Here is a 26689-nt window from a genome sequence, read left to right as displayed (position 1 = left end):
TCATGTCGTGTCAGTGCACAAAAAAACAGATAACAAAGGACAGAGTAATGGGTCAGCCTCATGGAAAGCAGGAGTTATGCTGGAGTGATGGACTGGGAATGCTTAGGGCACCTTTGGAAAGGATCTGATGTGGTTGGTGTTTTGGAACAACCCTTTTTGTTTGGATGCACACCTGCAGTGTCCTCATTCCCCATCTCACTGGGACAGCAGCTGTGGAAGCACCAGAGCTGCTTCTTGTGTCAGGAAAAGGGCAGCACCAGAAAAACACCCAAACCAACAAACCAGGGGGAAATCTGCCTTTTTGGAGTGGTTTGGAGTGTTTGGAAAAGAAACTCCGGGAGATAAGCAGTGTGGTTTATGGCTGTGGTGGAGCTGTTCCCTGACCAAAGGAAGCTGGTCCTCTGCCAAGGAGCCAGGAGGAGTTCTGCAGAAACTCCCCCAGGATAAATTAATGGAGGATTTGATTCCCAGCCAGTTCAAAGGATCAGGAAGTTTGTGAAGTGAGACATCTGTCAGAGTCTCCACAAGGAGATGGAACTTTTATCACCATAATTTTTCACATCTGAGGCACTACAAATTTAAATAGAAAAGGGGAACAATGTGGCTGCCAAAGTTTCAGGACAGATGTGCCAAAGTCAGCTGATGAATAGTGCCCTGATAGCATCAGCTCTCCGTTGCCTTCGGGAGGACAAAGGGAGGAAAACAAAGAGCTTTCAAGGCCAATCGTGTTCCTTTTATTTGCCATATTCAGCCTGGCAATTCTCTGTGAGACACTCATCGGCAACAAAGCCATCCTGCTTTCCAATCTCCTGTAATGTATTTCTCAAAAAAGAGGCAGAGGCAGCATCCCCCCTCTCAGGTGAGCTTTTGCAACAGAGGGAAGAGGGTGGCTCAGCTCTCTGGGCTTTCCAGGCTCTCCCAGTCCTCCAAGAAGCTGCAGGGATTTATTTGCATGCTGAATGGATCTCTTGACATTTACCATTCTGGAAAGTTATGATGAATCCATGTAAGATGTAAAAACTAATGCTAGTGGTTAGCTGTGGGGGTGAAACTAGGGAGAAAATGGCTGCATTTTCCCCCTCTGTTTGCTTGGAGTCAAAACTAGATGTTTTTGTGGATGCCTGGTTTCAGCTTAACCACATAATTGATCTCACACAAGGGTGACCCGATGAGATACAGGGGCTTGTGGCACAGGACAGATCAAAATAATATAACTCAAGAGCTCCTACTGGGTTTAAAACATCATGAACCTATTAGAGCCACTTGTTGGGAAAAATCTCCTGGGCAGGGGGAGAAGTGGAAGACAACAAAAGCAGGAAAGGCAGGGAAAGGCATGACTGGGAGCAGCAAGCACCTGTAACTGCACCTCCCTCCACGCTCATCTTGACAAAGCCTGTTCCTGTTTACTGGAAAGGGTGTCCCTTCAGATCCCTGACAAATTCAGGGAGGGATGAGCAGAAATGCAGCCCAAGCAGCTGTGTCAGGAGCTGCTGTGCTGGGCGCTGGGATGGCACACCTGGGACAGCTGGCCCTGCCAGCCAGGACACAGCGCACATCGTTCCTCTAATACAGACTAATTCCCAGACACGCAAACAGCTGGAGGCTGAGATTACAGCGCTGATGCCAATTAGAGCCGTGATAAGGCCAGACACAAGGCAAGTGTGAGCGTGCTCGGTGCTCCTGTACTGCCGGTACAGGGAGCTTCCCGCTGGGCAGGAAGCAGCGCCGGCCCAGCAGGGCAAGGGTGGCCAGAGTAGCCTGGGGAAGAAGCCAACCAGTCCTGTGTGGTCATGTCCCTCTGTTAAAGGATCAAGGCGTGACTTTCTCTGCACAACCCAGGCAATGTGTGGATGAAATTATTTCTCCTGCACATCCTGACCAGAATAAAGTAATGCCTTGATTCTGTAACACTAAAAATATTGCTGGAGAGTTTTCTGGGTTTCCTGCAGTTTTGGTGACGCCTGCACTGGGATGTGTTGTTCCACCCTGGGAACATAACCAGAGGGAAGGCTTTTTTTTTTTTTTTTTCCCACTCAGGTGGGAAAACCGGGGGAGCTTTGGAGGGAGTTCCATAGGGTGTAAAATTCCAGCAGGTGATTGATGGGGGTGACAGTTTGTCTTGAAAAACTGCTTTGGGCTTCCTTGGTGACAGGGAAACAGCCATGATGCACTCATGGATTGGGAAAACAGAGTTCCCTTCTTCCTGTAAAAAGACTGTGCCCTGAGCTTGGCTTTTCCTTTTCTAGACCACAGTGCCAGCCACAGTAAAAACAAGCCTTCTTTCCTCCTACAGTACCCATTCCCAAAGCAGGCAGGAAGAATTTCTTCTCAGGATGAATTTCCTCATGGAAAGGTGGTCAGGTAACAGAAGGGGCTGCCCAGAGAGGTAGTGGAGTCCCCATCCCTGGAGGTGTCCAAGGAACAACTGGATGTGGCCCTCAGTGCTCTGGGCTGGGTGACAAGGTGGGGGTCGCGCACAGGTTGGACTTGATGGTCTTGGAGGTCCTTTCCAACCTCAATGATTCCATGATTCTATGATTTGCTTGCAGGAGGGAAGTGCCTCATGGCAGCCCTTCCAGATTCAAGGCTTGCTATTGGTGTTTCTGCTGCAGGATGGCCTGGCTCATCCAGCATGCCTAGGGAGGCATCCCAGGGGACCCTCTGGCTTAGCACCTATCCCTGCTTCAAAAGGATGTTCTCCCTTGCAAAGCACCTCTTATCCTGTACTCAGGAGAGCCAAGGCACCCTGCCAGCACCCAAGGTACCACTCCTGCACCAACAGAATACTTTTCCCCTTGTTCTTCCCAATTCTTAGCAAAACATTTTAAGCATTTGGGAACTTTCCCCCCCCCCCCCCCCCCCAGTGTGAGCCAAACAGCTAAGATTTAATCTTTTCCTTCAAAAGAGCTGGGGTTTACTGCAGATTTCACCCAATGGTTTGGCAGGAAGCAGATACAACTTTGACCAAAATGACTGAGGTCTGCTGCAACACAACACAGAGCTCCTGACAAATGTTTTGCTGTCCTTGCCCCTGGATAATGCTGCCAGCCATGGATGTCACCAGCATGTCCAGCACCTTCCCTCCTGACTTCAGACCAAGCAGGCACAATTCCAGGTATGTGACATTTTGTGCTTTTGACCCTCACATCTGGTTTTTGTTTTAAACTGGTGCAAATCTAGACAGGTGCCACATGTCTCAGTCAAACAAAGCACGGGAGAGACACGGGCAATCCAAGCCCCCTCAGGAGCAAGCAGGTAGAAAAAGAGACACACATATCCTGGATCTACACACCTTCTTAGCTTAATTTGCACCTTTGAGATTGGGTAAGTGTTTTTCTGAGGTTCCATGACCATACTGGCCTGTGATTTTCCTTCTTCCAAGCCCACCTGGGCTGCCCTGCTTGCCTCTTCCTTCCATCCCACTCTTCACTCTTACAGCCAAAACCATGAAATCAGGTGGTAAAGATTAAAACCACTCCTGAAAGCATCCTGTGCAAGAAAGGAGCATTTAGAAGGCTAAATCCTCCAATCCCCTTATTCCAATTAGGGTCCTTTCTCTTACAGACCTGGGAGTGATGCAAGGAATCGCCTCCAATCTGCTCTCAGCTGGAGCAGCATCACCGTCATCGCAGTGGCGTGGGCCAGGCTTACCTGCAAACACACAGAGACAATCCCCACTGCCCACATGGCCTGACACAGACACAGGAAGGGGAAAAAAGGAATGGGGGAGGTAGAAGTTCTTGAACACCCTGTAAGCTGATTAAAGGGTATTTTACGTAGGAAGGATTTAGCCATGCAGTTCCTAGTACCATCTGACCTCAATAAACTCCCCTGCCATGGGCTGGTGCTGCCATTGCATGGGGCACAGCCTGAGCTGGGCTCCCCAAAGGTCAGCTGCACCTAGACAGCTCCATCAGGACTTGGGACACCATTGCTGGACATGTGTGGGGCATGACATGGTCCTCCCACAGTCTTCGTTGCCTGGCTTAACCCTTGTGCATTTTACCATCCCAAAGCCATGGTGCAAAGCACGGCTGTAAGATTTTGGGATGTGTTTTGGCCAGTCAAGGTGTCTCTAGGAAGAAGAGAAGCTCCAGCAGATCCTGGGGTCTGGGTTCTGGACAGGCTGGCAAGGATTGGGCAGGACTGCCCTGAATAAACAGCAACCCCAAAGGCTGGATGGGCTTTCCTTGTCCAAGGCAGGAGCAACTATGTCCACTTGACAACAGCACCATTTTTCCAGCCTTAATGCCTTCCAGTTCTTAATGCTCTCTGGAGGGGGCCTCTGAATGCATCCACACTGCTTCACCAGGGAAAAATATTTTCTGATCTCCTGCATCAATTACTTTGAAGGGTGAATGGGAATTTCTCCCCTTCCCAACTCAGAATGAGCCCCCCCAGAGCTCTGAGTGCTGATTTTGGAGAGCCTGCCTGCATCCTCCCTGTGCTGTGGGCTAGGATAGGTAGGTCTGTGATGAAATCCTCTCTTTTCTGATATGCAATTTCTTGTCTTTACCTCCAACACCAAAAAAGGCCAGGTTCACATGTTCTCTCAAATATTGCCAAATCTGGGGCTAAAGCATTTAACGTGGCTATAAGATGCTGCCTTTCACATTGCAGATTTGGTGACCCCTCCCACTGTAAAGAGGAGAAAAAAAGACCTTCCTCAGTTCTCAGCTCTGATGCCTTTGAGACAGAGCAGTAACCAGAGCCTGGATGTTGAGGGGGGGTGGTCCCTGTGTTTCATAATCTTTGCTCTCTGTTGGCACAAGGGTGTCCCAGGCACCAGCGTGGCCACTGGGAATAGCCCTGGCACCCATGGCAACTGGATTTGCTTAATGCATCCCATCACAGGTCTCTCCACGCTGGGCATGTCAGTCAGTGTCAAGCCTAAGCACAAGTGACTGCACAAAGATCCTGATGGCTTTATACCTGGCAGCGTCCCCAGGGCAGCTCAGGGATGGCCCCAAAGCTCACAGATCCCTTCTCCATCTTGTCCTGGGGCATTTCTCCCTGCTGTCTTCAAGGAGTGTGTGCGCACAGCCTCAGCACTGCTCAGTGGCACCTGTTTGTGGTCCTTTGCTAAAATCCTGTAAAACCATTATGTGTCATGGCCAGGGCAGCCAGGGGCTGGGATCAGTCCAGCCCCGACTTCCTGCACCTGCAGGTGTGGCAGTGGTACAGGAGCAGGGATCAGGTGAGGCCAGTCATTTCCTCTATCATTCTCAGAGCCAGAAAATAGCTGAAAGCTTTTCTCTGCAGTGCTGCTGCACATAGATAATGGGTTATAGATTTCATCTAAATGGGTGATTTAATCCTGCTTTGTGCCTGCTGGATGCAGGCAAAGGGAATCTCCACTCCCTGCTGGGACTTGGAGAGTTCACGCAAATGGAGAATGGGAGAAGCAAGGTGCAAATTCACAAAGCTCCTTTCAACTGATATTGTTCAGCAGGATTCTTTATTACTCATATTTCCATAATGTCTCATGATGAGAGTTTGATGTAAATTCTGGTTAAGGAGAATCAGATGTTGTTTCAGGACTGAGGAATTGGTTTGGGCTCTGGTTTATTCAGTTATAAATTTCAGCTTGAAAATGCTTTTGAGTTCTCTTCATGGCCCTGAATTTCCTCATCAGGGGCTTTCAGAGCTGCACGGCAGCTCGAGCCCACGTTGGTCACCTGCATTAAGTTGCAGCACTGCTGGGCATAGCCACACCCTTTTCTACCCCATCACCTGCCCCTGCTGCTGGAGGCAAACCCCACTTTTTGTTGCAAAATAGTTAATCAGGTTACTTATTTCATGTTCTTCCAGTCCCCAGAACCTTTTAGTGTCCTGTTATACACCCTCTGCTGCCATCGTGGGGCCACTTTGTCATTCCAACCTCTTCTCTGTTCTCTCATGGCAAACTGAGTTTCCCCAGAGCTTGGAGGCATTTCAGACCCACCGAGGCTGTTTGCAAAGGAAGGAAAATCACTTTAGTAATTTTTACCTCCCTACATGTTGTTCAGCCTCTTTTACAAACCTGAAGCTGCCACCACCACCGCAGGCAGAAGCAGAGGCAGAAGGCTGCAGGTACAGAGAAAGCAGGTACAGAGAGGAGAGGAAAGTGGTTGGGAAGTGCCTGGACCAGAGCAGGTCCCAGGGGAGGAAATGGGCTCCCCTGTCCTAGTGCTGACCATGGCATGACTCGATGCTCCAGGCCTGGAATGGGACCTGGAGTGTCCCTGCTGTTTTCCCCTGGCCCTGGTGCAGGGCTCTGGCTGCAGCCTGCGCTCACAAGCTGGAGGGCTGAGGTTCTGCTCATCACGCCCTGGGGCATTCTTCCAAGGGAAGGATGATGCGGAAAATCTTGTCCCTCCCAGTCCTCTAGTCATGGGGACACCCTTTGCTTTTCCTAGGAAAAAGATAAGTAGATAAGAAGTGTAACACAGCTCCCACTTCTCCAGTTGGAAGATTATTTTTTTTATTATTATTATTATTCCTTATTCCTTCCAAGCTACTTTATGCCATATAAAGAAGGAGAGAAAGGGTAATCCTATTTTCTTCCTCTATTTCTGAGTCACCTTTAGCTGCAGTATTTGAGACCAGCCAAACCCCAGCAATGGCAGAGAATATATTCAGGATGTTTTCCATGCATGTGTAAGTATGCTGGCTTTTTAGATGCTGTGACAGAATTTGTACTCAGCAGACCTTTCCCAGTTGAAACCACAGTTCAAAAGGTGTTGTCCCCTCATGGAAAAGTGAGCCCTGACCCTACTGATCAGGCAAGGCTTGCCCTAAAAAAGTGACACCTCATTCAGCCAAATCACTGGTGCACACAGGGACTCCCTGACAGATCCTGGCAATTTCAAACATAGCCCAAGCCAGGATGAAATGACAAGAACACAAGATTAAGCTTCTATCAAGAGGTAATTAAAGTCAGGAAATAATGATGACAATCACAGCGAATCAATTGGTACAAGGATGTTTGCCCAACAAATGTCATTATAGGCAGAAGCAGGAATTATTATCCATCAGCAGAAATATTCCATCAAATTGCTGTGAATTACCTGATCAGGTAATTAAAGGGACATTCCAACCCCGCTCCATTATTTGCTGTTAATCATGATTGCTCATATCCATATCTTTACTCAAATAATTGCTTCTGATAAGGCTGCAGATTTATAGGAGTCCCCAAGAGGAGCAGGCAGTGGAGCATCAGCTGTGAGCCCAGAGCAACCTGGGTCGGTGAGTCCTGCTGGGTTGGGTGGGCTGCACGGGCTGCCTTCCCCTCTCTGCCACTCTGGGGGTGGATTTCAGACCTCTGTGATGCCTCACTGAGCCATTGCTGTGAGGCCATGCATGTCCTGAGCAGCAGGGCTGGAATATGGGGCGGGTTCCCTCCTCAGGGCTCCCAGGCTGGCTTGGGGTGTAGTTCTTTCAGCTAAAGGCCCCAGCTGGCCAAAGAGTTTGCAGTCATTTAAAACCAGCATCAGTGGGGTGGAAATGAAAACTTGGAAGTGTCCTGCTGAGGTTAAACATCCCTTCAGTAATGACACTGGAGATTTACCTGCTTCTTGTGGTCTGGGTAATTTTTAAAAATCATTATTGATAGGAAGGAGAAGTTCCCCAACAGCCATCACTGCTCCTGGGAACTTCAGCAAGCAAGTATGGTCTGCCCAGGGGACACAAAATTACATCCAGAAAGAGAAGAGAGAAGTTGATCACCAGATTAGCAGCTAGAAAGGTTTATGAAGAGAGGGGAAACTCTGGAGCCAGGAATGGGGTTTAAAATGGTCTCTTAAATATGGTGCTGCCAGAGAAATGCCAGCCCAAGAGAGGCCAAATGCTGAGATGAGATCCTGGGGTCAAAGGACCGTGGGACAGCTGTTGGGCAGATAGAAGGACAGGCTCAGGATTCAGGTTCCCCTTGCCCAAGATTACTGTGGGTTTGGTGGCTGTTTTCAGCTCCTCCTGCATCCCGGGACTGTGGAGTCTGCCTTGTTTGGACTCCAGTAAGATGCTGATCTTTGAAATGTCCTTCTTGCTTTACTATTCCATCCCCTCAAATCTGGATCAGGCAGGAAAACACAACATTAAAGCTCAAAGTGTGTGTGAGATTAAGCTTATGGTTCCTTCACCCTCTCATCTGTTTGCTTTGCAGCCCCCATTAAATATTTGCCCTGTGGTTTACAGTGAATAAATTTCTGCTTAAATCCCTCCCTCTTGTCCTTTCTCCTTGTGCCTCTTCCCATCTTGTAGCACCTCCAGAGCAGCAAACAGTCCCAGAAGGGGAGGCTAGAAAATATTCTGAATTCTCGGGCGTCCTCCTTTCGTGTTCTTTGTACTGTTTAGCTTCAGAATAAAGTAAAAACCAAGTGGGAGGATTTGATTTGGGGCTAGCAAGTGCCATCTTGAGAGGCTGCAGGACAGTGATGAAGGTTTGTTTCTTTGCAGGAAGAAGGTAAAAAATAAAGGCATCTATTATAAATTACAGGTAGAGCTGCTGCGCAATCCTTGACGAAGGGTGAGCACCTGGGAATAAAGGGGGAAACAATCTGGGAATAAGGGGGGGGGGAGAAACATGCCATGGCTTGTGATGAAGAAAATATACTTTTATTTTTATTTCAGTGAGAAAACAAAATAGGAGGGCCTGCTGTGACTGCAAATCTGTGTTATTTCATTTTTCCGTTTTGAAAGGTTAGAGGATAGGTGGATATGGGCACACACGAGCCCTTCCTCTACATGTGGATGAATTTTATTTATCATATGGAAATTTTTTTTTGTCTGAAAACCCTTTGCAGATGTCTCCAGGTGTTTATCTCTGCTGGCAGGAATTCCTGTTTTATTTAGTTACAGTGGTGATGCTTCCACAGCCCTGTCTCTGTGGGCACGTGAACTGCCCCAGACACACACCAAGGCCACTTGTCCTGCTGCTCACAAAACTTCATGCTTTATTTCAGGAGAGAACATGGTTTCCCTTATGACAACTTTGTGGCAAGTAATTATTCCCATGATTGTCCTGTCCCACTTCTCAACATCTCTGCCATCCCGGGGGAGGTAAGCATTTCTTGGGACTCTGATTTCTTTTTCTCCATGGTTTTTGTTCAAACAGCCTGCTAGCTGAAAACCCAGCCTTTTAGCTGCCTTCTTGAACTTGCATCTGCTTGCTTGTGGATCTCCTTCCCTAAACAGATTTAGTTAAATAAGTGCAAATACTGTAAATATTTTTCTTGCTCAAGGATGGGAAAGTTAATTTTGTTTAATTCAGAAGAAAATTTGTGACTCCAAAACAAAACACAGTTACAAGGACACTTATGAGTCTGTTTTTCTCCTGTGCACTTAGACATCCTGATAAAGGTGAGAGTTTCTGTTTCCAATAGCCTGGTCCCATGAAAACATAACCAGAAATAGCCAACCCTGTAAGTTCACCAAGTTCACCAAGGGAGTCGCCTGCAAGGGCTGGCCTTTGCTGCTCTTTTCTGAGTGCTCTTCAGCTTTGTGTCTCTGGATATTTGTTTATTACTTCTTCAGCCTCTTGTCCTACTCTTTTGTGCTGAATCATCAATAGCCCCACATTCCCACATCCTTGTGGCAAGGTGATTACATCAGTAAAAGCAAGGGCAGGTCGTTTCCCTGTATGATGTTTAACAAAGGTATTTTTAAAACTCCCTTTTTCCCCGTTTTTTTTGTGAAACTTTGCCAAAGTGGCAGGAATTCTTGCCCATGTGTGTTTGGGATTCTCTTGCCTTGAGGCAGCAGTGTTTAATGCCTGTTCTTGTGTGGTTTGAAACCATTCCTTTTGACCCCCCCTTCCCTGTTCCAACACTCAGGATGGAGCGCCACGCAGACGGGCTCTTCCACAGCGAGCTCAGCAAGATGAACGGCAACGCCTACGTGCAGCAGCTGGTCAAGCACCTGGTGGGCCTCAAGGACAGGTGAGCACCAGCCACACCCAGCCTCCTGCGGCAGGGGAGGGCTACAGGGCCCTGTAGTGGTGGGAGGAGAGGCGTTGCCGTGCCTCGTGGGGAGTCCCACGTGGCTGGGAGGTGCAGCTGCTGTCCCCTCGCAGGTCCCTGAGGCACTCAGATGGGCTGTTCACCAGTGAGTACAGCAAGATGAGAGGCAACGCCCAGGTTCAGAAGTTCATCCAAAACCTCATGGGCCGCAAGCGCAGGTGAGAGGGAACCTCCGGTGTCCCAGTCCCCAGCCAGCTCTCACTGCCACACCGGGCCAGCAGCCCCCACTGAGGCCATCTCCACAGCAGCAGATGCGACACAAACTGCAAGTGCTGCTCTGCGGTGGTGGTGGTTTGGTTCCATAATTGATGGTTTGGGGGTTTTAATTATTATTAATTTTCTTTATCTCAACCAGCTCTCCTGGCCCCGTCAACACAGACATGCAGGGGAGAGAGGGGGTAAACAAACCTGAGGAGCTTTGCTTTCTCTGGTTGTACCAGAGCTTTCTGAACACCAGGTAGGTTGGAGAGATTGGGCACCTCTGTGACTCTGAGCACCACAATACTGAAGCCAAAAGAAGGCTTTTATGAACAGCCATAGAAAAGTCAGTAGTTAAAAACAGTAAAACCCAGGAAGCAAAATTATATCTTTTCTAAATCATTTCCTAAGAGTTGTCATTCTGGATTGAAGCAATTATTCATCCCATTAGGAAATGTGATCTAATGGTTAAAATTGAAAGAAAGCCTTGGCTACCCTGTCTGGATGCAGCTGCTGATTGAAACACACACCTCAGGATGGGTTGTCCCAGCACCTGGACATTGTCTTCCTAATGTCCAACAACTTTCCCTTAGACATCTCACTCTTAAATCACTGTAATTAGGAGGAATAAACTGGCCCTTAGTACCTCTTGTGCCACAATGGGGGAAAAACACCGCTGTGCATTTGTAGAGTGCCTGGCAGCAGGCAGCCACGATCCCTCTATGGGGTATGACCTGCTCTTTGGCCTTGTCACACTTCCTGCAGTTCATGCTCCCAGAAATAACAGACTATTCCTGATTTTCCCTTCCCACAGCCGCTCGGACAGAGATGCCAGGGAGGCTGCTGCCATCACCAGCCAGTACATTTGCCCCTTCTCCAAGCAGCTGGTTGCAGACATGAAGGAAGATACAGATGGTTCTGAATGAAGATGAAGGGAAAGAAACAGCCAAGGAGACAGCTTTGCACATGTATGGCCTTGAAAATAAACAGGGAAGCTCTTGCTTAGGAAAAACTCTTGAGACAGGCAAATAAATAAAAAATAATCCTGTAAAGCAGTCAAAAACCAATGAAACCTCTGAGATTATCCGAAGTGAAATGTATGTGGGTGTGTACTGCTGTCAGTAGATGGAGCCTGGGTGAAGCACACCCCTTCCACTCTGTGTTGGCATCGGGCTGCCTGCTGCTGATGCCAAATAAAATTGGTTAGCTGTGCCTGTGCCTTGGCTGCTCTTTGTGAAACTGGAATAAGGATGGTTCCGTTACAAGGTCTTGGATTATTAGGAATGCAGGGGAGGAGCATTTTGCCAGGATTCCCCTACATGAGGCATGGTGGGACACATGGCTGGGACATGGCTGGGGAGTTCCTACAGTGCAGCTGTTCACAGAGAATCAGGGCTCCATGTAGGAAGAACAAAGCCAGATGTTAGGTCTTAGGGCAAAGAAATGTTCTGAGAGCTACACAACAGAGATACTCACTGTAGAAGTTATTTCCTCTCCATTCTGCCCCTGGAGTTGGTGGCCAAGTTTTGTCACAGCCACTAAAGACAAAGCTCCACGAGGAATAATTTGTTCCCACCACTTACACAGTTCATGTACTGTCCCTGTGCCACACAGGCAGATTGCCCCCTTTCACGGAACAGCCACACCAGCTTTCCTGTAAAATGAATGGATTCTGGAGAGCAGCTCTAAAATAAGGATCTTCAGCTGCAATCCTGTGCTCTGCTGTGCAGCCCTGCCCAGCCCATCCTGCTCCAGCAGTTTTTGCCATCTGTGATAGACTTGATACCTGCAAAAGGAGCTGTTCCCACTCAAATCCACACCTAAGCACCATTCCCTTACTGAGGAGCTGAAAAAGCTTTGCCAGTAGTTCATTTTGGTCCATAGGAAGTCTCTGCTAGGAAAGATTCCTTTTGGAATACTTTTGGAAGGAGTGTTGACAGCCTGGATTTCAGTAAGCTGCTAAGAACCACCTGGCTGAGGTGCAGCATCTGAGAACTTCCTGAAATCAGAAAGAATTTTAAAAGATTGGTGAGAGCAGAGGTCCCCTGAAAACTTCAGGAAGCTGCAGAGATTCAAATAGTTGAAGATCTCCTGGTGTGGAATCTCCTGGAAGGAGATTCTGGGAAGCATCTCTACAAGGAGCAGCCAGCAGTAAAAGGAGATATGTTTTCCCAACAAAGTTGCTGGGCATTCCCTGGACTGCAGGTGAGCCTTGTCACTGCTGGGATCCACTTGGCCCACCTTGTGGGATACAGACCCCATCTCTGGCACATCAGAAACCAAATTTCCCCCCTTTCCTGTGGGAGACACTGGAGTAAACAGGCAGTTTCCCAAGTACCAGCCCTTGTCCTTCATGCTCAGCTGGGCAAGGGCTTGGCTCTGAGTTCTGAACTGCTTCAAATTTATCCTTGTTGCCACAGAGAGTTTAGGACAGGAAAGATCCAGAGAAAAAAAAGAAGCAGCGAGGATTTATGTGTCATCGTGTTCCATGACTGGTAAATCCTTCAATAAGTCATCCAATGGGGCATAAGAGACAAAGGTTGAACCACGGCAATCCACGACCAGCTGGTGTTTCTTGATGCCATAAAGTGGTGAGTGCAAACAAGGGCACAGGGCAGAACAGGGAGATCAGCTTAGCTGGAAAAAGGGATTTTTCAGCAACTGGCAGCTCACCATGGCTATTCCTCACTGGCTTCTCATGTCTGCACTCTTCCTGCTGCCCCTCTTGGCACAGATTTCAGCACAGGAACCAGGTAAGCTCTTTCACGAGGTCCATGTCTTTGAGGAGTGTCTCCCATGGGAGGGGGTGGCCCTGTTACAGGTGGGAGGTTGCTACGCTCCAAGACCCCTGTGCTCCACAGCTTGTGACCACAGCTCTCACCCTGCTCCTTCACCATGTGAATCCTTGGGCAAGTTTGCATCTCATTTATGTGTTTTTCCAGGATGTTCTGTCAGTAACAACAACCCAATCATTCCTGAAAATAAGTGTCCTTATGTGGCGACTACCATCCAAGTGCAGCCAGGTTACACCGTAACAATTGATCCCAGTTTCCCCGATGGCCAGTTCTTCACCATCGAGGGCTCCGAGCTGCAGCTGACAAAGTGTGTGGACTATGAGGTAAGCCTTTAGCTGGCAGGCTGTAAGGATGGGATGGATAACACTGGGATGCCATGAGTTTCAATCTGCAGTCTTGGGCTTCCAGGGATTCTTAACCTGTTTCTAGAGGAAATAAGTGATTTCAGTTGTGTGAGTTTGGGAGCCTAAAAAAAAGATGGAGAGAGACCATTTTAAAGGGTTTAGAATGACAGGATAAGGGGAAGTGACTGCAAACTGCCAGAGGGCAGCGTTAGATGGGATACTGGGAAGAAACTCTTCCCTGTAAGGGTGCTGAGGGTCTGGCACAGGTTTCCCAGAGAAGCTGTGGCTGTTCCATCCCTGGAAGTGTCCAAGGCTAGGATGGATGGGGCTTGGAGCAGCCTGGGGTAGTGAAAGGTGTCCCTGCCCTTGGCAGAGGGTTGGAATGAGGTGAGCTTTAAGGTCCTTTCCAACCCAAATCCTTCTGGGATTCTGTCATCTTGTGTGAAGCAGAAAGGCAGTATAAAAGGTCATTGTGTTCACTTAGGTGGCTGCTACATTATCTTAAGCTCCCTGGAGTGCTCTGTGTACAGCCACAGGCATCCTCAAGTTCCCTTTCAATACAGAAACCCAGTTTTACTTGAGTGAAGAGCAACAACCTGAGTTAACACCCCGCAGGTGCCACTATACTTGCTGCATGGAATGCTTCTGATTTATTCAATTTTTAAAGAAATCTGTTTGAATTCACCTGAGGTAAGAGAGAATGGCAGATTAGCTCTGCCAACATCCTACAGGAATTGCAGGGAGAGCACCTGGAAGATGGGGCTGCTTTGATATCACCATAAGCAAGATCCCAGCATTAAGGAAAGAAAGGAAAAGTTAGATGCACCTGAAAATAAGATAAAGCCCAGCAGCATTTCTGATTCAGCAAAGCATGAATTTGGCTCATTTGCTTTAGCCAGAGGTGGTACTCTTGGGCTGTTTCTACAGTGAGGGGGTTTGTTTTTCATGCAGGAAGACCCCATGCTGCTGCTGTACCTGACCTGCAAGGGCCCTGCTGGGCAGGTGAGTGCTCTCCCACAGCTGAGCCCTGGGACAAGGCGCTGCAGGCAGCACCTGCTTCCCTTTGCTCTTCCTAATCCTCACACTGGGATGGGCAGATGTCCTTCTCTTTGTGGACAGACACGCTGCTCTCATAGCCACAGAGAGTGCCACGGCTCTGCCAGTGGGGAGGAGGTGGCAGCAAGCCCACAGTCCTGCCCCGGGATGTGGGCTGGCTGCAAACCCCAGCCCCACCCAGCCCCCATCCTTACACCATCCCCTCTGGTCACTCTGCAAAGCAGGTTCAGCCCTAACAGTCTATTTCTGTCTTTGATTCTTTGATTTGGCCGTTCTGCAGAGCGATTCCTTGGAAATCCTGGTCACCATTCTGAACGAGAACGATAACCGCCCCATGTTTCCACAGCCAAACATCACCAGGAATGTCCCAGAGGTAAGGGGTTTTGGGAAGGGAAGAGAGCACTGCTCACCGAGTGCTGTGGGGCTGAGGAAGGGTCAGCAGGGAGAGGACTTCAATCCATTTCACACAGGCAATAACTACAACAATGTGTTTGTTCAGGATACAGAAGTGGACACAGCCATTGTAGCCCGTGGAGAAGTAACTGCTACTGATGCTGACCTGGACACCATCTACTATGAACTCACTACCACAGTGCAGGTGAGCAGCTCTGGGGACAAACAGTAGCTCTGGAGAAGCTGGATTCAGAAGAGCCCCAGCTTTGAGGAGAAGGTCACTGCATTTAGCTCGCTCAACTTTTACAAAACTCAAACATTGATTTGGTTTGCAGAACAGAGCCATCGATCCTGCAGGTACTGAATTCTCTTATGGCTCACACTTCTAATGCACTGTACAGATTAAACATTCATCTAGACTGTTTAAAGCCATAGTGACTCAGGGAAGTTTTGTTGAGACCTTTGCACCTCAGGGAGCTCAGAATTGCACTGAGTCTGATGGGAAAAGCAGTCCTTGCCCTAGCTGCCAACAGCAGCACAGGAAACGGATTGTGCACACAGTTAAATCAATGCCAGCCTAGAGTGCAAGAGAGCAAGAGCAAGAGTGCAAGAGCTGGCTGTAAACTAAAATCAAAAGGAAATTCAAGACAAAAGCCAAATGTATGTTTGCATTTTTGAAAAGTGTTGTGGAGAGAGCAGACAGTGCCTCTGTTACCTCTATATCCCCAGGGAAATGAGGTTTCTGTGGACAGAAACCACCAGTTTTTCACCTCTGGGATCAGACTTTGCATTCACATTGGTGTAAATCCAGAGGGATTTACAAATTCAGAGGCATAAGATTAAAGGAGAAGCAAAGCAAGTGCAAAAGGTTATAGAGTAAAATGCAACGCATGATACTTCAACTTGGCTTTACAGTTTCTTTCAGTCCCGCTGTATTAGGTAGGCTAAGGCAGGTGATCCTGCCAGCTCTCAAAGGTTGAGCCATCTTTGACCTTTTTTGTGCATGGAAGTGAGATTGTTGGCTATTAGGGACCCAAAATCAAGGATTGTTGGCAACTTGCTAAATATAGGAAATAAATGAGGTGACAGATTTAATCCAGAAGCTGCTGAGCAGGTGGGTAGTCAAAGCTGGAGGTCTGGGAGAGGAAATTCACAAGAACAAACCTTTCTGACAAGCCAAGCAACTCCAGTGTGCAGTACCAAAAATTAAGAGATCAGACATTCCCACAGTGCCCCTCATCCAGGTCCCCAGGATTAAAGGTCCAATTGGGATGACAAAGACAGCAATGAGCAGGATTTGGAATGTGTCTGTAATTGGGCCTGCTATAGAATTTTCCCTTTTCCCTTGCCAGAACGCAGATGGTTATTTTGCCATAAGGGGAGTGAATAACCCGGAAATTTATTTACAAAGAGCATTGGACTACGACAAATTTAATTCGACAACGTTGCTCTTGTATGCGAGGGTAAGTGGTTTGGGAAGAGCAGAATGCCTTGTTTGCATGGTCCCTCTCACCTGAAGGATGAGTCTGGATGGGACATCTCTGGGATAACAGGAGGGAGGGTGGGGCCTGGGAGGAGGAGGGGGGCATTCAGAGCAGCCTTTCCCTCTCCATAGTTCCAGTGACAGACCTGCAGTCAGCTCACTTTTGTCAGCAGAACGAGATAACCTACTGCTTGAGCTACTCTCACATAAATTCCTAATGAAACAGAATAGAGTGACAATTGCTAAAGGGCCCCAGTCCACTGCTTTTGGCAGATGGGCCCTCGTTGTGGCAGGGAAACTTGTGTCTCATGATTGTGCTTTGCCTTGGGGGCAGGACAGGCCTGTGACCAGCCCCGAGGCCACCAACATGGCCACTGCAACAATAACCATCACCATCAAGCAGAGTGACACCCGGGCACCCTGGTTCCTGCCCTGCACCCGGCTCCACAACGACGCCAGCGTCTGCATCAGCAGCCCCTACTCCGGCAGGGTCAACATCTCCGAGATGTCGGTGAGCAGGAGGCCTCAGACAGCGCCCCTGGGGCTGTTCCCAGTGGGAAGCACTGAATCACTTCCATGTCTCCAGTATAATGCAGATGATTCAGCAGAACAGGGAGCCTTCATCATCCCCCACCCCAAGCAGCACTGCTTATCTCTGCTCCTACAGCACATCACAGGAGAGGCAAGAGCTGGAACACCAGCCCAAGGCTGTCTCACCTCCACCCTGTCACAGGCACCTCCCGGCAATAAATCCCATTCTGTCCAGGCAGAGCCATGGGATCTGCTGTGGGCTGGGAGAGCTCCAGTTGCTGCTCTGGTCCTGCCTTGTGGTGTGTGATTGTTTGCCTTGCTGTTGCAGCCAGACCCGCTCCTCCTGGAGCCAGGACCCATCTATGCTGTGGACCCTGACTACACCATCAGCGACAGGATCGTGTACAGAATTGTTGGGGGTGAGTAGACCTCGTCACCTTCCACAAGGAACACTGCTCATGTCTCCTGTGGTACCTGCCAAGAGGGAGGGCCTGGGATTTGCCCCTCTGTTCCTGCCACAGAAGTATAACTAGAGCCACAGAACACTGTTGATTAAGTAGAAGAAACAGACTGTACAGAAAGGAAGAAAAAAAATTAATTACAGTCCCACAAACCGATCTCAATGAAATATGTTTCAAAAAGATTTTGGTTTTTTTGTGAGATGAGACATGTTTTATGTTTAAGCTTTTAGCTGTGATTTTGTCAATCTGATCATGCTACTTTCATGCAGTCTTTGAGCTGTACCTAAAATTCCCACACTATCAGCCTAATTTCTATTCATTGCCCAGAATTATGTTTTTATTCCCCAGCACATTGTCACTTTCTCATCTGCCCTGTTCTAGTCTTGATTCCAAAAGAATCAAGGCAAAGGTCATCTTGGTCAAGTGAAGCTCCTCTCCCTTTACCTATTATGCCTCGTGGCAGCACAGTTGTGAATATCCTCCTGATACCAAATGCATTAAAGAACATTAAATTCCACTGGCATTTGGATGGAGTGTTACCTCCCTCCCCACAGTCAGTGACTCAGATCCTTGTCAACAGAGAGCCCACAGTGTCTCAGGGTGAGGAAGATAACTAAAAATTCTGTTTATCTTACAACATGCATCCAACATAGGTGCTTTTATGATTCCCCCACAGATGTAGGAATCTGATTTCTACCTGTACATAAATACAAGGTTTGTGTCTAGACTCCCTTTGTAACCAGCAGAGAGAAATAAGCATTCCCAGAGCAGACTGGCAACTGGATGGAGATTTTCAGTCCTCAAATTGCACCAGAGGCTCTGGGCATTCATCACACTTTAGACTGACAATCTGTGGGCCTAGGTCCTGGAAATGCAAAGCTTTGTTGTTCTGCCTCATTTAATTTGGTTCACACATATCTAATGGGTCCCTCTGCATGCCTGGCCATCACTCCCAGTCTTTGGAGCAGCCAGGCAGGCAAGGAAAACAGCATTTTAACTTGGGTAAATGGTATTTACCCAAGGAAAATTCCTTGAGGGTATTTTCAGTAAGATGTGGAAGAAGGAGCCTGTGAGCTCCAGGTCACTTTATGAAGGAATCTGATGGCTGAATGGTCTTTGCATTTTCTCTAGGGAATACAAATGAAGTGTTCTCAGTGGATGCAGACACAGGGAATCTAACCATGAACAAAATAGTGACTACCCCAGATTCCTTTCTGTTGCAAGTTATGGTAAGTGATGACATTACAGCCAACCACCCAGCACAGCTGGATTTCCAGGAAGCAGCAGCCTGGCTGTGACAGGAGTCAGTGACCTCAAAAATAACTTGGTTACTCCCTTTCTTCTGAAGGGCCCAGTGTTTGACCTATGTCCTGCACCAACCCACAAGCAAAGCTCCTGCAGCAGTTGAGAGTTTCCCCTCAGGTGTGGGTGGTGACAGAGAAGGAAATTCACCCTGGGCACGTTCTCCTGAATTGATGAAGGCTTCAGATCGAGCCTGTCCTTTCATGTCTCATCAGGGGCAGAAGTCTGGCATCTCTCTCTCTCTCTCTCCAGGCCACCCAGGTCAGCAATGTCAGGAAATACTCTGTAGCCACTGTAGAGATCAAGGTCATCAATAAAAGCAACTTTCCACCCTACTTCGAGAAGAGGGTCTACAATGGGACAGTGTTTGTTGGGCTGCCCCTGAGAAGCTTCGTCTACCAAGCTGGAGATCCTTCCACCCCCCTGGTGATAACAGCAACGGACCAGGATTTCCCTGATGTAAGAAACTGAAAGTGCTCTGTGTTCTGTCTCACTGCTTCAGGCTTAAAGCAGGATCAGGAGACACGAGGGAGGGGAGGAGAGGATAGGCAAACACATGTTGTCCTTTAGTGTTCCATGTTATATTCCCTTGGAAATTGCACAGATACCAGAACCACTTAGGGTGTGATGTAATGGGGAGAAGCTGCTCCCCTCTTCCAAGGACTCCCCTCTTCCAAAGCCAGTCCCACACACATCACTTGCATAGGTGTGTTTTGCTTAGGCAAGTACTAAAGTTGCCAACACAAGCTGGATTAAGACTTGGGACTTTCTTTTTAATGTTTTTTTTATATACTCTTGGCCTCTGAACAAGAGGGTGAACGCAGTTGAGTTCAGCCTTTCTCACCTGCTCAGCCCAGGTTTATTTATTACTCTCCACACCTGCTCGTACCTCAGGTGTTTTGGACAGATCCTGCCAAGGGGTTGTTGGGAAGATGCATGTGAAGCACAGTGTGGTTTGATCACCCACTCTCTGGCCTTTCAGAAAGTCAACCCCAACATTGAGTACTATCTCAAAAACAGCACTGATTTCATCGCAACCAGGGATGGGCTCATCCTGACCAACAAGGTGCTGGAGTCCCCAGGAACCGTGACCATCCAGGTAAGGTTTTCTTGGGTATTTTGTCAGAGGTGTGGAAAGAAGGAGGAATCCAAATCCTCTTTTTGCTTGGGTCAAAGAAGCAGTCAATAACTTCGGACTTGTAAGAAGCTGGATGTTCCCTTTGTCCACACGCCTGCCTAAGGCCTGCCTGGCACTGTGCCATGTCCTGGGGGGCTGTCTGAACCAGCCTGGCCCAGCACTGCTGGGGCTCCATGGGCAGGCACAGAGAGATGCCAACACCTGCTGCTCCTGCCCCACACTGCCCCAGAACGTGTGCTCTGCACTGTGCTGGGAGCTGAACACAGAGCAGGGACGTGCTGCAGCTCATCCACTCCACTCATCTTCAGAGCTCTTGTTCCCCTGTGACCAGGCTGTCCAGACACAGTGAACAGCTGTGGTGATGACAGGGACAAGGTACAAGGGCCCCCCACGGACCTTGAGAATGAGCTGGAGATCGGGAAGTCCCTAAGCCATCTCTTTCCCATGTTCCCACAGGCTGTTGGAAAAGATGTGTTGAGCCTGCAGGAGGCAAGCACCATAATTGTGGTGGAGGTCGTTCTTGCCACAGGTAGGCTGGGGAGGGTCTCTGTGTTTTACTCTGGGGAGTCTTTTCTATTTCTGTGGCAAACTGGCCATGATGGGTCACCTGCTGAAGTCTGTGGGCCAGGGCTGAGGCCAACCCCAACCCTACTGAGAAAACACCCCAACAACATTCTCACAGCAGAGTCACCACATGCCTTGAAAAGCCTCCTTAGTGGTGCTGTGTATTGGAGTGTCTTTTCTTGTTGTTCCAATGCTAAATCTGGGATTGGTTCGTGCTGGGAAATAACCCAGGGTGTCTTCTCATGGCAAAGGAGACCTCGGTACATCATTGCTCTTTTTCAGCCACACACAGAGAAAACTGCCGCGTTCTTGCCTGTCTGAGACAGAGCAGAGGGCAGCTGGCACACCCCAAAGCCAGGCTTGCCCATGAGCCAAGGCTTTTCTACTTAGGGGAGGACAGGTCAGAGTCTTTTACACCAGAATTTTATGGTCTTACAGGAGAAACAGCCCATGAGTAATAAGAGAGACATGAGGCTTCATACACAACCCTCTGGCTACTGTTCAACCTTGTCAATGTGAAAACAGCTCACACTTCCATACTGCTGAGAAATGACTCTGATATTGGTCTTATAAATAAATTAGGATTGAAGTTCATGAAACTTCTTACGCTCTGAGTTAAGCTGAACCAACAGCAATGAATTTTTATCTCAGGATAGGCAGACAATGCCCAGATTCCACTGGATTCTTCACGACGATGTGTGATTGAAGTTCCATCACCTCACCCTCTGATCCCCACCATAGTGGGGTGACAAAAACAAGTGGGTTCCTGGGTGTAAAGTTGGACTCCCTAAAGGCAGTGCCACTTGACAGCTAAAAACCACTGAATCCCCATTTAAGGGCACAGCCCAGCAGAAAACTAGCCCATGTGTGAGCTCACAGAGTTACAAATTCTCCAAGCACGTGCCAGCACTTCTGGGCAACTTTGAAATTTTGCCCTTGCTGCTTAAGCCACACCAAGCAATGGTGCTGTTGAATATACAGAATTACACAGCTCTGGGACTCTCTGTAGGCTGCAGCTCCCCAGGAGACAGGATTAAGCAGCAAAAATTCCCTGAAGTCCTAAATCCTTGCCAAGGGGTTAATGATAAACTGAGGGTGGAATCAAATGCAGAGGGAATACTCCAATTCCATTATAATAAACATGTCAGCAGAACAAAACCTTGTTTCATTAATCATTAATGAGAGCCACTTGCACTACAAAGGGAAACTGCAAAACTTAAAGAAACCCATCACCACAACCAGCAGCAAGCAAGCAAAGCTGAGAATGCCACTGTCTTTCCACTCTGGTGTCAATCTCTGTACATACACCTGACACTGACCACTGGCTGGAAGCACAAGCTGCTCCTGAGCAGACTGGGCAATATTGCTACAGCTACAAAAGGGCAAGAAAGGTTTTCTTGTCCTGGGGACTTTCTAATGCTTTTCCTCTTTCCTATTCTGGTTTTTTGTTTCTTATTCTGTGGCGCTCATCTGTATTGGAGAGGATGTTCCAGATGAAAGGAATCTTTGCATTTTCACACACATACACACATCAAACTTCATTTTTGCATTCTGATGTAAAAGGGTGAAGTGGGAAAGTCAAAGAACTAAATAACTTGACTCCATGTAGCATCTGCTTGCCTGATGCAGTCAGGTATTTATTAACTTAGTTAAATCACAGGGTAAAAGTCACTGTCCTGTAAATGGCTACTATTTCCACTTCATGGAATTTATTGGAAATGACAATATTCTCTGTAATTAAAAAGAAGCCCTCTGCTTTTAGGACAGAAAAAAAAGATTTCTGTGGTATCAGACATATGACTGTCATATTCTGAAGCACAGGATGCTTCCTTGCCTTTCAAAAATTGATTGGAGCTTCTCCCACAGTGAAGGGTTTTGTTGGAAAATGCTGCCTGCCAGTTTGAGGCTTTGTAACACTGGTTTGTTTTCCTCACAGCTGTAACCCCCTCTGACAAGATGTACTCTGCTCAGGACATGGCTATCTTAGGGGGCACTTTAGCAGCACTGCTGTTAATTGCCTTAGTCTTGCTTGGAGTGCTGGTATGGAAATCCAGTAGATGGGACAGAAAACCTTTCAAGTTCCTGGTGAAGAAAAAGGTAAGTGCCTTGTTTGTACCTGAACTCCTAAGAGTTAGAAAGTGGGATCTGAGGAAGCTTTGAAGTATGGATGGGCTGCCCAAGTACCACACATTTGTGTGAAGGTGGTGAATCACTACCAAGACAAAGTCTGCAGAGGTAGCACCACTTTGGTGGTGTTTGCTGCTGTTCTTTCTGCCCCTGAGGCTGGAGCTGTGTGGTGGATGATGAGCAGACATGGTAAAGAGAGCACCACAGCTCCACGGAGCACAAAATCTAGGATAAAAGTGGCACACATCAGGGAGGGTCTCTGAAAAACACCTGTCTGAGGTATAAACCACTGTCCATCCTCCATAGTCAAAGGAGAGGAGAGTCCCTTCATATCTGACCCCAAAACCTGGGCAGACACTTGTCTGCCCCTGAGCTATTTAATTTTGGGCCTCTCAGGTCCCTGGCAGATTGGTCACTGCACGTTTAGGGTGTGGTTTGTCTGACCAGATGTTGGTCTGTGCCACAGGGTGGGCCTGCCAGGAGCCTAGACCTGAGAGCAGAGCACAAAGCTCAGGTGGGTAACAAAAGTCCTTCACCCTGAGAGAGGGAAATCCCACTGCAGAATGGGGTGGGTACAAAGCACCACGTGTGTGGTGCTGGTGCTCAGCCCTCCTGGAGAACAGGCCCACTTATCTGAGAAAACTCCAGAAATGGAGCCAATTTTAAAATGTCTCTTCCAGGGATTTGCAGCTTTCCCTGGCTTCAAATAGGTGAAACTGCAAACCAAGCTGAACTTTCTTGAGCAGGAGCTCAGTCACTGCTGTCACCCCTTCCCTCCTGCCTCCCATTTCTTTTCCTGTCACTACAGTCACAATGTGTCTCTCCTCCTGTAGCTTTCCAAGGACATCTCTGGGGGTCACCAGAACAAATATTACCAGGAAGATGAACAGCCAGCTGTGAGCACCAAGCAGCATGAGACATCAGAAACCAGCAGTGTCCAGGCAGAGACTCCTGTGCCAGAGCAGCCAGCACTTGCATCACACTTCTCCAGTGCAGAGGAAACTGAGAGTCTCCCAAAGGACTCCACAGCTTCCACTGGCATCTTGGACCAGGAAGAGGAAGAGGAAGAAAAGGAAGAAGAGGCTGGGCAGGAGAAAGAAGTGAAATCAATCCTCAAAACAGACAGGCACGTGGGAGATGATGGCTACAAAGCTGTGTGGTTTAAGACTGATGTGGACCCCGAGGCTGGAGAGAGGGTTGAAGTGATTGAGGACAATGCAGCAGATGATAATGATGATGATGATGACAGTGACCAAGATCTGCAGAAGAATGAGGAAGAGGAGGAAGAAGGTTCTGACACAGATGGTCACCACCGAGGGCTGGGAGTGTCCTTTTCCCCAGAGAGCTCATCCCTCCCAGCAGCAGAGGTGACAGTCAACATGTCTCACACAGGTGCAGGGACAGATGACAGTGAGATATAAAGGAAATTGGGTACATACCCACAAAAATGGGACAATCTCAGCTTCTTTGCTGACATGAAGCCTATCTTTCTGCTCAGGGGGGAAAACTGGAATGCAGAAGGATGAGGTTATCTGTCCTGCTTGTCTGAATGCAGCAAATAAGGCCAGAAGACATTACAGCTAATTAAACCCTTTAGTGAGACCTTGGAATATCACTTGGGATTTTCAGGGTGAAGCGTTTCATCTTTCCACCTTCCTGCCTGTTCCCCCTGGGTCCCTTGGCATCGCCTTTCCTGAACTGGCTGCAGGTACAGCAGAGCTGCAGCTGGCCTGGCCTGGCCGCAGGGAGCCCAGCTCTCAGGAGCAGTCAAGTCGCACACTCCGGTGTTGTTTGGCTCTTCCCTTTAGGGTGGTGCAGCAGGATGTCAGCAACTCCCTCTGAGCCTGCAGGTGCTCCTGTGACTACGCAGGAGCAGACTTCAAGGCTTGGCTCTGCTCTGTTCTCCCAGCACAAACATCTGGAATGTGCCACCAGGCCCTTGTCCTGCCAGCCAGGAGGTTCCATGCTCAGGACCTGCTGTTTCCTTTGTCACGGGTAAACACGGACTGATCACATGAAGGACTTTGTCATCAATTTTCTGTGTCATAAACCCACTGATTGTGCAGTACTTTGGCTGTCTATCTGCTATCTGTCAGCCAAAGAGCTCCTGAGATATTGTCTTCAAGTGCCAAGTCAGCACTCTGCTTCCAGCCAGCAGAGGGAAGGAAATATTTGATGTTCTTGTCTAGATTTGCATCTCCCATCAAACAATCTCTTCCCCAGCTGGCAGCCAAAAGCTGGGCTGGTTTCCACCAGCTGAGAGCATTTGCATCTTCTGATGTGGATTTGCATCTTCTGATCATCAGCACAAGATTTATGCTGCTCCTGGAGAAAGAAACAAAAGAGTGACTGCTGGGATCTGCAGGAACATCAGAGCACATGTGATTCCCAGGGAGGCTTTTATCCTCTTGGGCCATACATGTCCCTGTCCCAGTGTTCCCATGCTCACTCCTGCTCTCCTGTCTCTGAGGAATGCTGCCCTGGCCTCTTGGACTTCGGGAGCTGTGTTTGTGTTGCAGATCAAGCCCAGGACCTGGGAAGCTTTCCTGCTTCCCGCAGCAAAGCTGTTTGCCCGGGAATTACAGTGTGGTAGTGGAGGGTGGGGAGTGCAGCCAGTGTTTGCCATATAAAGAATCCCTCCAGGAGCTTTGGGATATCTCCAGGAAGCATTTTCCACAGGATTATGAGAACTCTCTGGCAGCTGCTCACTCCTAACCCAATACCTCTGGCCACCAGCAAGGCTGAGGTCGAGCCTGCCCCCCGTGCTGACGCTGCTCGTGGGAGGGTTGCTGATGTGGGGAGAAGCTGGAGTGCTTCTCTGCTGTTTCCTTGGTGGCTGTGCTGTGTGTGGTCCATTGCTGTCAGTGCTCTGCTGTCTGTCTGCCTTCCCTCTGCTGCTGGGTACTCTGGAGTGCTGCTGGCACACTGATTTATGAGCTCCCTACGACTGCAATCTGTGTTCAGCTCTTGGTGCTTTCCTTCTCCTCACCAGTGTGCTTCCCATGCTCTTGGAATGGGACTGGTCCCATCAAACCAGTCTTTGTTTTCTCCCAGGTCTCACCAGTGCACACAGCCGCAGGGTTTGGTGTTTTTCAGGGTTATGGGTGTTTAATTTCAAAGGAGATGATGTTTGGTAAATATTGTGGAAGTGGAAGTGGTGGTTGTTGTGAGGAGAAGAAGCAAAATACAACAATAAAACTTGGCAGAGCTCAGCTGCTTCCAGCTGTTGCCTGTTAAAGCCTCCAGATCCCGTGTTCTCGACTCCTGTCTTTTTGGAAAGAAATTAAGAAAAATGTGTAAGGAACAAGAAGAAAATTTAACCTTTTAAGTTCAAGTCCATGTGAGCTTGCACTCCATCTGTATGGGTTGGTTTGTCTGCTGAGGCTGGGGAGGGTGACAGAGTTTTTGCATCCTTGTACAACAGTCATGTTCATTTATAAATATGTGCATGAGAAAGAAAAATGTACTGGTAGAAATGTTTTTAGAAAAGTGGATCAGCTTAAGTGTTTTTTGATGGCAAATAAATATCTACATACCTTGAAGGTCTCATCCTTACACTCCCAAGATATTCAAGTGCTTTTGGAAGTTTAACTCTACAGGTAGATGTAAGAAATCTCTTTCACCCCATCCCCAGTCAGACTCTGTTTTTATTTCTGTACCAGCTTAGAATGATACTTTTTTAACACTTGCAATGCAGGGCTCTAAAAAGCTGGTCAGCAAATCTGCACGGGGAGAAAGAGCAGTTTCAGCGTGGCTGTGGTAAGTGAGGATTTGATGTTTTACAGCTGGGAGTGGCACGGATGCCAAGGGAGAGGATCCTCACGGCTTGCCAGCCTCGAGCACCCTCTCCTGATGTAACACAGACCTGGAATGTGCCTGTTTCACCTTCATTTTAGCCTCTAGAAGTAAAGAAGCCTCTCAGCTGCCAGGGGAAACTCTAAAGCTGAATTGAAACCAGCAGGTGCAAGCAGCGAATTGGAAAAATCAAGTAAATACAGACATTTTACCTGCAGGAAGTAACAGAAACAGACTGAATTCCCAGGTGTCTGAAAATTAATTTCTGCTCAAATTCTGTATTTATTTAGAACTGAAGAACCTCACGGATTTCATCAAGTGTCATTGGCATAACTGACAGCAAATGCATCCTTTTGCTTTTTTTTTTGCTTCTGAGAGAAAAATGCTTCTGGCACATGGCTTGCCAGAGTGGGGAGGACACTTGGTTTAGTTTTGAAGGGATGGAAGAGAACTGGAGACCCTTTGTATGTAGGATGGCAGAATGATCTAGCATCTGTAAACTTC

General features: G+C 48.2%; 1 protein-coding gene across 1 annotated transcript; it reads left to right on the top strand.

The window, feature by feature from the left end:
- The first annotated feature begins 12726 nt into the window (after positions 1-12726).
- Positions 12727-26330, top strand: CDHR5 (cadherin related family member 5). Its single transcript, XM_038139625.1, has 14 exons — positions 12727-12949; positions 13139-13314; positions 14287-14337; positions 14672-14764; positions 14891-14989; positions 16137-16247; positions 16602-16778; positions 17127-17217; positions 18391-18488; positions 18814-19020; positions 19544-19660; positions 20156-20228; positions 22200-22360; positions 23224-26330. The coding sequence occupies exons 1-14, from the start codon at positions 12871-12873 to the stop codon at positions 23809-23811; spliced, it is 2121 nt and encodes a 706-aa protein (XP_037995553.1). The 5' UTR covers positions 12727-12870; the 3' UTR covers positions 23812-26330.
- Positions 26331-26689: the final 359 nt, after the last annotated feature.

The sequence above is a fragment of the Motacilla alba genome, chromosome 5 (assembly GCF_015832195.1).
Source record: "Motacilla alba alba isolate MOTALB_02 chromosome 5, Motacilla_alba_V1.0_pri, whole genome shotgun sequence".
NCBI classification, from domain to species: Eukaryota; Metazoa; Chordata; class Aves; order Passeriformes; family Motacillidae; genus Motacilla; species Motacilla alba.
The sequence above is the reverse complement of the archived record's forward strand: the minus strand, read 5'-3'. Positions and strand labels throughout refer to the sequence as shown.